At 36.8% G+C, this 12,190-nt stretch overlaps 1 protein-coding gene across 3 annotated transcripts in view; it reads left to right on the top strand.

Annotated features, from left to right (window-relative positions):
- Nucleotides 1-12,190, top strand: part of UXS1 (UDP-glucuronate decarboxylase 1) — a 55,400-nt gene that overhangs the window by 14,504 nt on the left and 28,706 nt on the right. For 2 of the 3 annotated variants that reach the window (XM_030234837.2, XM_050978021.1), the window contains exons 3-6: nucleotides 272-320; nucleotides 2,386-2,429; nucleotides 5,907-5,967; nucleotides 10,714-10,894. The exons of the other annotated variant lie outside the window; for it this stretch is intronic. In XM_030234837.2, the coding sequence (XP_030090697.1) occupies nucleotides 272-320; nucleotides 2,386-2,429; nucleotides 5,907-5,967; nucleotides 10,714-10,894 (335 nt within the window). The remainder of the gene's footprint in view (nucleotides 1-271; nucleotides 321-2,385; nucleotides 2,430-5,906; nucleotides 5,968-10,713; nucleotides 10,895-12,190) is intronic. 3 annotated transcript variants of the gene reach the window in all.

Genomic DNA, 12,190 nt, shown 5'->3' with positions numbered 1-12,190 from the left:
ACACACTTATCTAAAATGCAGGTTGTTCTCTATGTAAAATGAATGTAACTTTTATTGGTACTGTTCTTTCCTGTGGGTTTGGTTCAGTTTCTGCCAAACTGATGGATTTTAATGGAAATTAGACCATCCTCTTTAAATTGTTCTAATTATGTTTTTGAAATAATACTAACTCGAGGTGCTTTGAGGATACTGTTTTAATATGATGCAGGTGCAGTGGAGCAATTATTGCTTAGGTGTGGATTATTTTTTTTTTTTCTTTTCTTGCCAACAGGTCTCTTCAAGAAAATGGGGATCAGAAGGTGGAAAGTAGAATAGAGGAGGTTGGTTTGCTAATAGTTGTAATCTGTTTTGAGTACTCCATTTTACTAATTTCAAATTAAAGTGGTATATTTAGTTGTATCTCCTTACTCTTGATTCTGGTAAAACCAAAGCGTTGTGTCTGTACATAAGTTTTTGAACTGTTCTTCACTCTAGTTGGAGTTTCTAACATTGATCTCTGACTACACTTTAATTTCTTTAAAACCCTTCTTGAAAGTGATAGATCTGCTGATACATTTGCTGCAGAGACTATGGTAGAATCCTCCCAAATACTGTTTTATTTGTTACTTAAAGGATGTACACAGATTCTTTCCTCTGACTGCCTGACAAAATGTGAAGTATTTACAAGGTGCATTACAAATTTGAGGGTGCCCAAAATTGCTTTGTTTTGTTCTTAACTAATGAATAAATGTAGCAATGTTTGCGGCTGGGCAGAGTGTGCCGTGCCAAGGCTTTAAGCATGAGTCCTGACAATTTCTGGAGTAGACATGGGGACTGAATTTACTAGGGGTTCTGGACTGCTGTACCAATACCTCTGAATTTCCATTTCAGCCTCAGTTTATTGTGAAATATTGAGAATGTGTGCAATGGATCTTTCTCCAATTGTTTCGGCCTTCCAGTCTAATAACAGTAAAACAAAGTATGAAGTAGATAGTCCTTGAAGTTGATATCCCTTACCCTTGTGTGGGTGTGTGTTCCTGTATTAGTGTCTTGTATTCCAGCAGGTTTGTATAGCAGTTGTTCCTCTGGACACAGTGAGCAGCCTACTGAAATGGCTTAAAATCAGTGGAGAGCCTGTATGATTAGTTTGTCTTTTGCATTCCTCTTTCTCTGTTTTTTTGGTTGGTTTGTTTGAATTAAAAAAAAAATCTGGTAAGTGTTGCAACAAGCATTGTGAAAATTCTAGTTGTTTAAGAATGGCAAAATATTTGAAATTCAATGTGTAGATCAGAGTTACTGTAGGGTCTGAGTAGTTGGGCATTTCTGGATCTTATTTTTAAAGTTGTATTTGTATTAATGTCTTACACCATCAGAATAACTTTCAAGAATTATTTGCTCTTCCACAGAGCTAAATATTTAATGAATATACATGATAATACCATATAATTTCCTCTTAACGTGAATATGCAGCTTTATTCAGTTTATGAAGTTAGTGAATTGTCTAGCTCTAACCAGAAATATTTGTATAAAACAAATTAATGGTGATTGCTGATGGGCTGTCACTTAGTACCAGTTAGAACCTCTGACAGCTTTCAACTTATGTATAGCCCAAGAAGGTAAATTTTGTGACAAGGCTTTAGTAAACTTAAAAATAAGAATTAAGGGACTCCTGTTGAAATTTAGAAGGACTGTTAGAAATTTGGGTCTGTGATAAAGAAATTGAAACTGATGCTGGCTTAAATGATTCTCTCTTCTAAAGCCATGAAAATGCAAACAGAAGTAGGTGAACTATATTTTCTAACAAATTTCCTTTCAATATCTTCTTAAGCCTAAATATACCCTCAAATCATTATGTAGAACATATTTAGGTATTTAAACATGATGAATCTTTAAATTTGCATAGCATGTTCTGAGAGAATTACAGTCATTTCACGGGAGCTAATGCCCCTCTTTCTGTGTCTCTGTCCTCTGTATGCTTCTCTGTTGTCCATTTAGATAGCTGATGTTTAAATACTGTCCCATTGTTCTGTTGCTAGATATAGATTACCTTTGACAACCTCAGACAAGTCACTAATGGCTTCACTTTGTCAACTAGGAATCATATTATTGGATGTCCTTGTAAAGACTGTGGTACTCATAGCCTTGAGATGTTTTGTTTTCAGTGGTAAGTTAAGGGATTTAATTTCACACTTTTCCAGGTGATTTGATTTTTGGTGGAAAAGGTACAATTTTTTTTTTATGTAAAGGAGGCATTAAAATGTAAGTTTCTTGGAGTGTCTTCAGTAAAGATCTGCATAGGAGACTGTTTGCCATGATTTCTGCTCTAAGGCAACTTCCTGTGTGTGTCCTTTGTGATGTGAATCCTGTTTTATTCTTCAAAGATTAAATGTTTTTCCTTTATTTTAGGCTGTTGCACCTCTAAGGGAGAAAATCAAAGATCTAGAAAAAAGGTATGTCATCTGCTGAATTTGGGAAGCATCTCAAAGGCACAGGTTTTTTTCTGTAGCAGTCAGTTCTGTAGTTGTAGGCTTGAAGTAAATTTTTGTATATACCTTCAGCACCTTTGATTTGTTGTTGTATATAAGTGAGGATAGGGCATTGAATGCTGAGACAGTAATGGTTAAGGTATTCTGCCTGATTGATCCTCCTAAATCAAGCTGGGAGTGCCGGACTCTGTAAAGTTCAAATCCTATGGAGGTGTTTGGAGTCCAGCTGATGGATGGACTACTGTGGTTTATGCCTGCTAGGACATACTGGTTTCATCTTCAAGAGACTTAAAGTATGTTTTACCACTCTTTTCCCATATTTGTGGTTGGTTACTCTGCTTCAGCTACTGTGCAGTGACTTGCTTGTGCATCCTAGCCTGTGTGTGTGCTTTGGATGAGCCTGGCTGACCTGCTTTTCTTAGGATCTGTAAGGGAATGTGTTACCTCCTCCCCGCCTGTTCTCCTTGATGTCACATCAGTTTTCTGATCTGGGTGTCCTCATGGACAGATGATTTCATCACAGAATGAGGTCTATGGCAGTGGGAAATGTCAGCTCTGACTAGGGCATGCTGCTTTTGCCAGTGGTACTGGTTTGCAGGTGACACTGTTGGTGTCCCAGGCAAAACAGAGAGAGCTGTATTGCAAAGGGTCAAGATTGGATTGTCCAAGCAGTACTAGTAAGCCCTTGTAGGATATTTCATACTGGTGGTTGTGTGCTCTTCCTCTGGCAAGGGGGCAGAATACCATTGCTGCTGGCCAGAGGTGTGCTTGACACCTGCAGTACTTTGCTGTTCAAAGGAGCAGCTGCTCCTCCTCCTCCCACGCCTCCTGGGTAAGGAAAAGAAAAAAAAAAAAGAGGAGAAAAAATTCTGTGTTTTACAATTGATTTGAAAGGTTCAGTGACCTGCCACATGCAATTTATTTCAGTGAGAATACTGAGCTGGTTGCTCATCTCTTAATGTGCACATGAACTTCATAGGTTGAACAAGGTGTATATTGGCAATGTGAAACAAATTTCAGGTTGTGTCACCACCTTGCCAATTACAATATTAAATTGATTTATTTAATCTTTTTTGATAGTCCAGTAAGCCTTCAGCTTCAGCTGTGGGTAATTCAGGTATTTTCTTCTGCCATCCATGGAAGACCTTTGTGGGAGGCTATCCTGATTAGCACTTTTTTATTTAATAATTGTTGTATTTTTTCAAATGAGCAGTGAGTTATTGAGTAGAGTCATTAAGTTAAAATTTCTCCTACAACCCATATAAATACTATGGCCTTTTCATGTATATTGATAAGTCTTGTTTCAGAACTCTAGGAAAAAGGAGAAAGAATCAAAATATTTTTTACCTCTGTATGAGCCAATCTGAAAATTATACTTTCACAAAAGGGGTGCTTTTATTATTATCCTATTATTATTTTTCAAATAATGTAGCCATTTACCTCTGGTTGTTTAGCTGAATGTGGGTTGTTGCAATTAATGTTTTTTAAACTTTGTATGTGTGAAGTGGCAGTAAATAACTGCTCACTGTCAGATGCCTGAAAGCTGATCCTGCTTGCAAAGTTTATTCTAGCATCAGTGTTTTCTTACTTCATAAGCTGATAAAACTTGAAAGCAAGCCATCTTCATGCTTTTGGAAGCAGGAAAGACAAGAATTCCTTAATGCTAGTCTCATGACAAGAGATTGTTTAACTGAAGCTAGAGCTATAAAGTTTTTATTAAGAATTTGCACAGCAAAGGCATTGCCATGTAGTCATCAAAGCAAGCATCAAGTCAAGATCAACTCCATTTTGTTGCCAAAAGGTTTTTGGCTGCCAGACTCTATCCTACTGCCTCTAAACTGCTACTGGTGTAATAGAAGGAGCAAAAGTGGTTCTGAGGTCCTTTGGTAGCAATATGACCCCAGGCTGCATTACTGCAACCTTAAAATAGTGGTCTTCAGAATGGAGGAGAGACGTGCCTTGCATCTAGTTATGTGGCACTTAAACTTATTTTGAACTCCATAAATCTCTTGTTATGAGTGAATTTTCCTCTCTGCCTCAGGATATGGATTACGCATTGTGCTTATGCACTGTCTTTCATTGCTTCAGCATAAATGAAAGAAATTTTTTGTGACCTGTATAGTGATGTAAGGCAAGTGTAGGTAGCTTCTTTTTCAGTCTCCCTGTGTGGCTAACACTGGAAGGTTCCATTGCCATATTTCCTCTATCCAAGAAACTGAAAGCAGCTTTCATGCTGTGATGAAAATTGGATAAAGTACCAAAGCATCTGTGCTCTGGTGCTGAAGAATTCCTGTTCAGCCAGTATTGCAGGTTAGAAGCAGAGGAGGGGGTGCTTCAAGATCGCAGTTGTAGGGTCAGTTCAATCAGCAGCTGTTGGTAAGTAGAAGAAAATGTAACTCTTGGCATTTTTGGCTCCTGCATGCTACACAGGGCTGTCTCTAGCCTGTGGACTTAGTGGAGGAGAAGAGTAACCACAGCGTGTGCAGTGTCAGCCGATATTTAGTTGAGGAAAACCTGAACTATTAAATTGCCAAGACTATGAGGCTAATTATTGAAATAAATAAATAAAATTCACACCTTCTTTCAGAGGACTTTGTTGCTCTGTGCAGAATGCATGCCAGGGAGGGAGAGAAGTTCTTCTAGGGTTTGAAGCATCAAGAGCTTGAGAGAGCACTTAAGGTTCATATGTTGCATAATTTTATTTTATAGTGGTTTTGGTTTGATTAAGTTCTTGTAAAGAAGATGCAAAAATTAAATTACTTATCAGCAATCAGTTGATGATATTGCTATCATTGCCTGATAAGCATTACTATCAGGCAATCTAGCATGTCTAAGAAAATTAAGATTACTTTTCATGTTAAATAAGATCTCTTGTAGAAATTGTTGAAATATCTTAAAATGTGTTTTTTCAACATTCTGATTGTCAACTTTTTATTGGTTTTTGTAAAACTTTAGACAAATTAAGACTTTATGTTGTAAGTTTCACATTGAAACTTCAAGGAAAAGTGTTTGAAGTCAATGTGATAAGTCAACAAAATTTGCTTTGTGTTCCAGAGCTTTTAAGAGGGTTATTTGCATTTTAAAAATGTAAAAAAAAAAGTGTCCAGTCACTGCTCATGTTTTATTGTTTTATTCTCTTGTGATGTCATGCTTGACACTAGTTCTGCTCTCAAAAGATAAAAGTCAAGTGATTGATTATATAAAATCAGGCAGAAATTTTAAAAGCACTCTTTGTAGATGAATTTTGATATTTCACCATGCTTAGACATTGTCTTGTGTTGACCCAGATTCTTTTTTAGAATAAAGGAAATATACTCTTAACAGGACTTTATGAATGGAAGGTTTTCAGAGTAGTTTCTCACATATCAAAGAGAGGTATGTGAAAGAAACCAGGCTGAAACTTACTTAGTGTTTCTTCTTTTGTTTTGAAATGTTCTGTAGTTTCACCCAGAAATACCCACCAGTGAAATTTTTATCGGAAAAGGATCGTAAAAGAATCCTGGTAAGTTTGTGTTTGTTCAGAGGTTGTTTTGGGGAAATAACAAAAAAAATTCTGTGGAATGTAGTCTGTTTTGTAGGATTAAAGACATGAGAAGGGATGAAGGGAGTTACCTTGAATGTCATATGTGTTGCACAGGTTTTAGGGCACTGCTTCATTTATTTGTGTTGATGTTCTCAAACTCAGCATATGAACAATACACGTGGACTCTGCTTTGAAGTTTGACTTGCCAACTAAACTGCTCTTCCCTGTAACTTCTCGGGATCACATTGCCAGAAAGTGTTTGTGTGTGTTCCCAGATGGCTTAAACTTTCAGAGACTGGGAAACTTTTTAAGCACATCTTAAGAGGAGCCTTGTGTGACTGAATTGGGCAAAATCTAGTCATAAGGCTAGAAAAGAAGTTGCTCTGCAGGGAATGTTCATCTCTCTGTATCTTCTGTTGTTTCTGTTATTTTGAAGCGCCATAAGCAGTTGAGGATGAAGAGGATGGCAGGTTAACTCAAAAAAAAGGAGTTGTCCAGGGCCTTCTTAAACTTAACAGCTTTCCAGTTTTGTCTGCAAACACTTTTGATGTTATCTGTGACCTAGATTTTTCCTTGTTTCTGTGTGTCTTGGGGGGGAATTGTCCTCATGTTTTGAAGGCAGAGAAAGCATAGCTGCTTGAGATGTGTAAAATAGAATATGAACTTCTGCTTCTGTAGTAATGAAAGTAAAGTCTAAAATAAAACCCTGCTAATGTGTCTGACTTAGCTGGTGCTTTTGTTTGCTTTGAGTTCAAGATCTTGAAGAAAAAACCTGAAACTATGAAGAAAAATTATTTTACTGCATTTTTAGGCAATAATCTTCATTGCTATTGAAAAATTTCACAAAATGTTACCAAATTAGTTTAGTGGTGTTCTGTCATTGGTGTTCTGTCATTTTTATGACAGTCTGATGAAGGGAGACCTGTAGACTCCCAGTGCCCCTGTTGACTACAGAAAATAAACTGAGGAAAATAGAGAGAGATTTAATTTTGAAAATTCCTAAATTGTGTACTTCGTGTGTTTCCAAGAGTATAAGGTAACCTTAATGTCATGTTTTCTGTGTAAGTGAGAATGTACTTCCAACAAAAGTGTCAGTGAAAGCTGTTAACAGGCTCTTGTGCTCTTAATGTTCACTTCCAGACTTTGCCACTGAAAAATACTGGATATTTTGTTGAAATTTGTTGCTTCAACAGAGATGGCAAGTAGTTAGAATGGGAGAGTTTTCAGCTGACCTGGAGGTGAATAGCTTTTTGGTTCCAGAGTATTTTGTAGAGTTTAAATGACTACAGAGAAAGCTGGCCAAAAGGAGTAGAAGGTTGTTCTGACTAGTTTTGTGCCAACTCGGATTCATAGGCCTCCTGCCCATGGGGTCAGTTACCTTCTGTTAAAGTGTTGCTGTCATACTTTTAAGGGAAATAATCCCATGTTCTTTTGCATAGCTGAAGTTCCCATAAAAATGTTGCACAACACTTCAAAATTCTCAAGAACCGACCAGCCAAGTGAATTTTGCTAGATCATGTATTTTTGCTGTGTATTTTGTTAATACTACATCTTTTTCTAGAATGCATTCTTTATTTAAATTTTTTTTTATTCTGACTGCAGTCTCCAGCTCCAGCCTGGAGATCCCCACAACATTGTCCTGACAAGACAACAGTTCTAGCAGTTAGTTTTTATTAAACAGCATCTCTCTGGAGGTGATTTCTAGTAGTGGTGGTATCTCAGCTGATACCAGATATCCTGTCACTTTCAGTGAAAAGAGATCCTCACCTTGTTGTGCATGATTTATCTATTTCCTGAGTTCTCGGAAGTGACTAGGCCATAGGCTTTCATATGCAAGAGAAAGAATTCTGTTATGTGGAAGATAGTGTTGACATTGGTTCAATCTATTGGGTGGGGTTTTTCACTGAATTTAATATAGTAAAGTGATAAAAGCAGAAAACAAAAAAAATTAATATAATTTCCTTATGGGACATAAGATGTTTTGGATCTGATTGCAGACAGTAGAAATGTGTAATAAATAGACAAACCTGTAAGTGCGTGTAGTGAACATAATTATCTGTAATATTTGTGCCTTTTAGTAGGTGCTGAAGTTCTCAAGCATATGTGCTCTACTATGTATTAAAAATTTTCATTAATGTTGTCTTAATAAAGAATTCCTTTTTAAGACCCAAGTGCTGGTGCTCCAGTTCTGATATGGATATGATTTATGTACAACTTATGATTATGTGGATTAATATATTATTGTGATTTGCAGGAAGTAATATTTAGAAGTGATGCTTGTATGAGTAATTACAGGAAGGTTGTACAAAGAACTTCAGTGATAAATCTTTTTTTTAATGTTGCATCAAGTAATGATAAAAAATATAATTTACATAGTTTTTTTACTTTTCCAGGGGAAATTCAACTCCTTTTTCAATAATTTCTTAAGTTCTTTGTCTGATACCAGTGGAAGTGATATGTTAATAAAGCCAACTTAGTTTCATCATAAAAACTACTTGTAGATTTAAGGTAATTGGAAACTTCTTTACAGACAAAATTGGTTTGTGCTTTTTTTTCCTTTTTTGTGCTTTTTTTCTTCTTATTGTGTGTATGCTTTTTCCTGTGCTTTTTATGCTTTTTTGCCTGTTTTGGTTGGCTTTGTGATTTTTTTTTTAAGGGATATTGGGTAGAAGACACTTCCTTTTACTGCACCAAAGACATGTATTGCAAGCATTGAGTTTATCTTCTCTAGTACCTTGACAACAGAAGTAGCAGCAGGAGATTTCCTTGGGCCTCAGTTGAAGGAGTAGATTCAGGTCTTCTACAGAAAAGTCTTATCCTGGTCACCAAAGGAAAGACAAAACCCTCGGAACATTCAGCAAGGCTGCAGCTTGCTTGCAAGTCAGGATAAACTCGTGTCATTAGGTTTGCCATGCATGGGTTTGGTTTTTTCCCTCTTGTAAGTGGTGACACATGGCAAAGGGCTATTCTCCCTCAGTTATTGGTCTTCTGTCCTCATTCTCAGCATTCTGCCAGAAACCTGCTCTTGCCTCTTCTCTGTTGCAGCATAACGTGTGTCTTGAGATTCTTTCTTTTATTCCAGAGGAGATTTGTCCTAAATCCTGTTTCTCCTTCAGATTTGTCAGGGAGCTGAATAAGATGTTGAATCTGTCACAAGGAAGCCGTGACAAACTCAGAAGAATACTAAATAGACCAACTAAATGATTCTTTCATTAACTGCTAAGTACAATTGTTTTGACACACTGGTGCCCCTGAATTTTTAATAAGAAGAGGAAGGATGAGAATACAAGAAGTGGACATGCAAGTTTTTGCAAAAGAAAACAGATGTAGTTTTTGTATGGTGTTTTTTTTCCCTTTTCAGTCTTTGTTGGTTTTCCTTTGCTTTTTTTCCTAGCTAAAAAAAAAAAATCTGCTAATCTTGCTTTTTAAAACAGTAGATGGCAGGGTAGTGGACAGGATTAATGTTTAGTCTTTGACTAACTCAAAGAAAAGAACCTCAGGCATCAGATCCTTTTCCACACAGGACTTAGTCATTTCAGTACGTTATCCATTCATTAGATTCCTGCTTGATTCCACCTTGTCCTTTCATGGTTTAGTTAGTTGTCACTACAGCTGAAGAAAGGACATCAACAGCTGAATCACTTGGAAAATGTGAATTTGACCATGCAGATATATTTTATAGCTGATACCACACAGGTCTCTTACAAGTCTGCTTTTAGAGTGTTGTGATCTCTCATGTCTTGGTTCTTGAAAACAATTTATGAAATGCAGAGAAAATAATTGCTTCTGTAGATGGTCTGGGTTTGTCACACAACTTGCAGTTCTGCTTATTGTGCTGACTGCTTCAGTGTTAAATAACTGAATTTTTTTTTTTTTTGCTTGTTTACTGTTAAAGTCTGTGGTGTAAAAAGGGAAAAATTAATGAGATTGTTTATTCAATGAAACTGGAGTACTGAGTTTTAAATATTTAATTTCTGCTTGTTTCTTTGCAGCAGAACATCAGAGTTTCAAGACAGGCAAATGCTGCATGTCAGAGCTAATGGTGTAGAGTAGAGGTTTTTCAGTTGTAAGGGACCTGCAAAGATCATCTAATCCAACTGACTGACCTCCTCAGGCCAGGATGATGTAAGCTATAAATGCATTAAGACACAGAAAGAATGATTTTGGTTTTAGGAGATATTTCAAATGAAAGGTCTTCAGAGAATTCCCTTCCTCCTTTCTGGGTGAAAACTTACAGTACTTACTTAGAACGCCCAGCATGTCTTCCATGTAAACCAGACAGAAGCTGGATTTGACATGTCTAATAAATCTGACTCAAAAGTAACCTGGTATTCTGTCATACCTTTTATTTTTCTCTGGGAAATGGGACTTGTAGAAATTTCTTCTAATACCTTTCTGCATCTTTTTAAACTTTGCTATCGCAAAAAAAGAGCACAATCCAATATGAAGCCAAAAAAATAATATAATGTAATCTGAAAAAGAGATTTTGTTGATGTGAATATGTAGCTGACCTTCTAGCCTGACAGTGATGGAACTTGTCAATTATGTCTCTCAAAATTTTAAAGTCTGTAAATCTTGGGAAAAAAAAAATATTCATGGAAATGGAGTTGTTTCCCCTGGAGTAAGCAAAGATCTGAAAGCTACTGTTCTGTCTTCATGTTTGTAGACTTTGTCTAGTGTTTCTGTAAAAAGAAAAAGAAATTTATACCAACTGTCCTAACGCAGATAACTGGAGGAGCAGGGTTTGTGGGTTCTCATCTTACTGACAAACTAATGATGGATGGCCATGAGGTTACAGTTGTGGACAACTTCTTTACGGGCAGGAAAAGAAATGTGGAGCACTGGATTGGTCATGAGAACTTCGAACTGATAAATCATGATGTCGTTGAGCCCCTGTACATTGAAGGTAGGTAGTCCCTGCTTTGGTATTTGCACTTTTTTGTGCCTTTTCCTACTAAGTGTGTGCGTCTGTAAAGAAATGAAATTGACGTGCTGACTTCTGGGTTGATCTGTCTATAATATCGGTATGCTTTTTTATTATTAGCTTGTTTTCTGTGACCTGTATGGAGTAAAAGGTTCAGAGCACTTTTGTCTAAAGTCAGTTCTACTTTTCTAAATGAACCAGAGGACAGAGACCGTAAAAACATCTTGATATGTCTGATTTTGTGAGCAGGCAAGATGCCAGCAGGTCAGTCTGTCTGTCCCATCCATTGTCCCACTTTCCTATGTGCCTGCACAGGCTTACACACAGAGAATATTTGGTCCAGATATTTCATGAAGTGTAATTGAGGGCTGCAGCTACACTAGATATGCATCCTGCAACTGTGTATGGTCAGTTGAGAAGAAATTAACTTTCCTTAGGTGCCTTCAGTGTCTTCTGTAGAAAACATTGTTCCCACTTTAAGTACAGGCAGTCTACAACCTGAAGAGTTGGAAAACAGCAGCACTGAATTTCCCTACTTTTCAACATAAAAACAAAAAATTGCAATAATTCTAAAGAAAGAAGCAAACAAACAAAAATGTGTTCTGCTTTAAAGTAGTAGCTCAACATCTGAACTGTCATTAACCTCAAACTATTAAACAATCATATTTTAAGGCACCATTAACATGGTTGTATGGGAGAGAGACATGCATTTATAGACTTCTATGGGAGTATCTAACCATATAATGACTCAGTGAAAGCATTGCTCAAATTACACTGCAGTTCTGGTAGGTGTGCTCCATCCTTTTAAAACTCTATAGCAATGTACTTGTTCAATTTAAGGAAAAAAATGAGTGGTTTGGGTTTTTTTTTAATTTCTAATGAATTCTAGTGGATGGAATTTCACAGGAAATATCTCTAGTAATTGCATCTCTTGTATTATTGCTTGTGATGAATTCCTAGCAACACTACTGAAGCAGTCCTGCAAAAACACATGCTCCTTCTCTGTTCTGACAATGCCCTGCTTCAGTTACTGCTTGTTATTTAGAAGTTATTTCAAACTTTTGCTTCCACTGACAGGATAATGGAACAAGGATCTTATTAACTGACTCCAGGTGCTGGTAGCTCATGCCTCAGCCAGATCCATTTGTCAGCTTTTCTGATCTTTTCCATTCTTTTCCTTCTTCCTGACTAATTACATTTGAGACTTTGTTAGAGAATTATCATCGTTCCTATGGCCTATGTAATTAAGACACCAATTCCCTATTTAGTACTGGCAGC

This window comes from Serinus canaria, chromosome 1 (assembly GCF_022539315.1).
Source record: "Serinus canaria isolate serCan28SL12 chromosome 1, serCan2020, whole genome shotgun sequence".
In the NCBI taxonomy this organism is placed as follows: domain Eukaryota; kingdom Metazoa; phylum Chordata; class Aves; order Passeriformes; family Fringillidae; genus Serinus; species Serinus canaria.
Note: the sequence above shows the minus strand (reverse complement) of the source record. Positions and strands in the feature narration are given on the sequence as shown.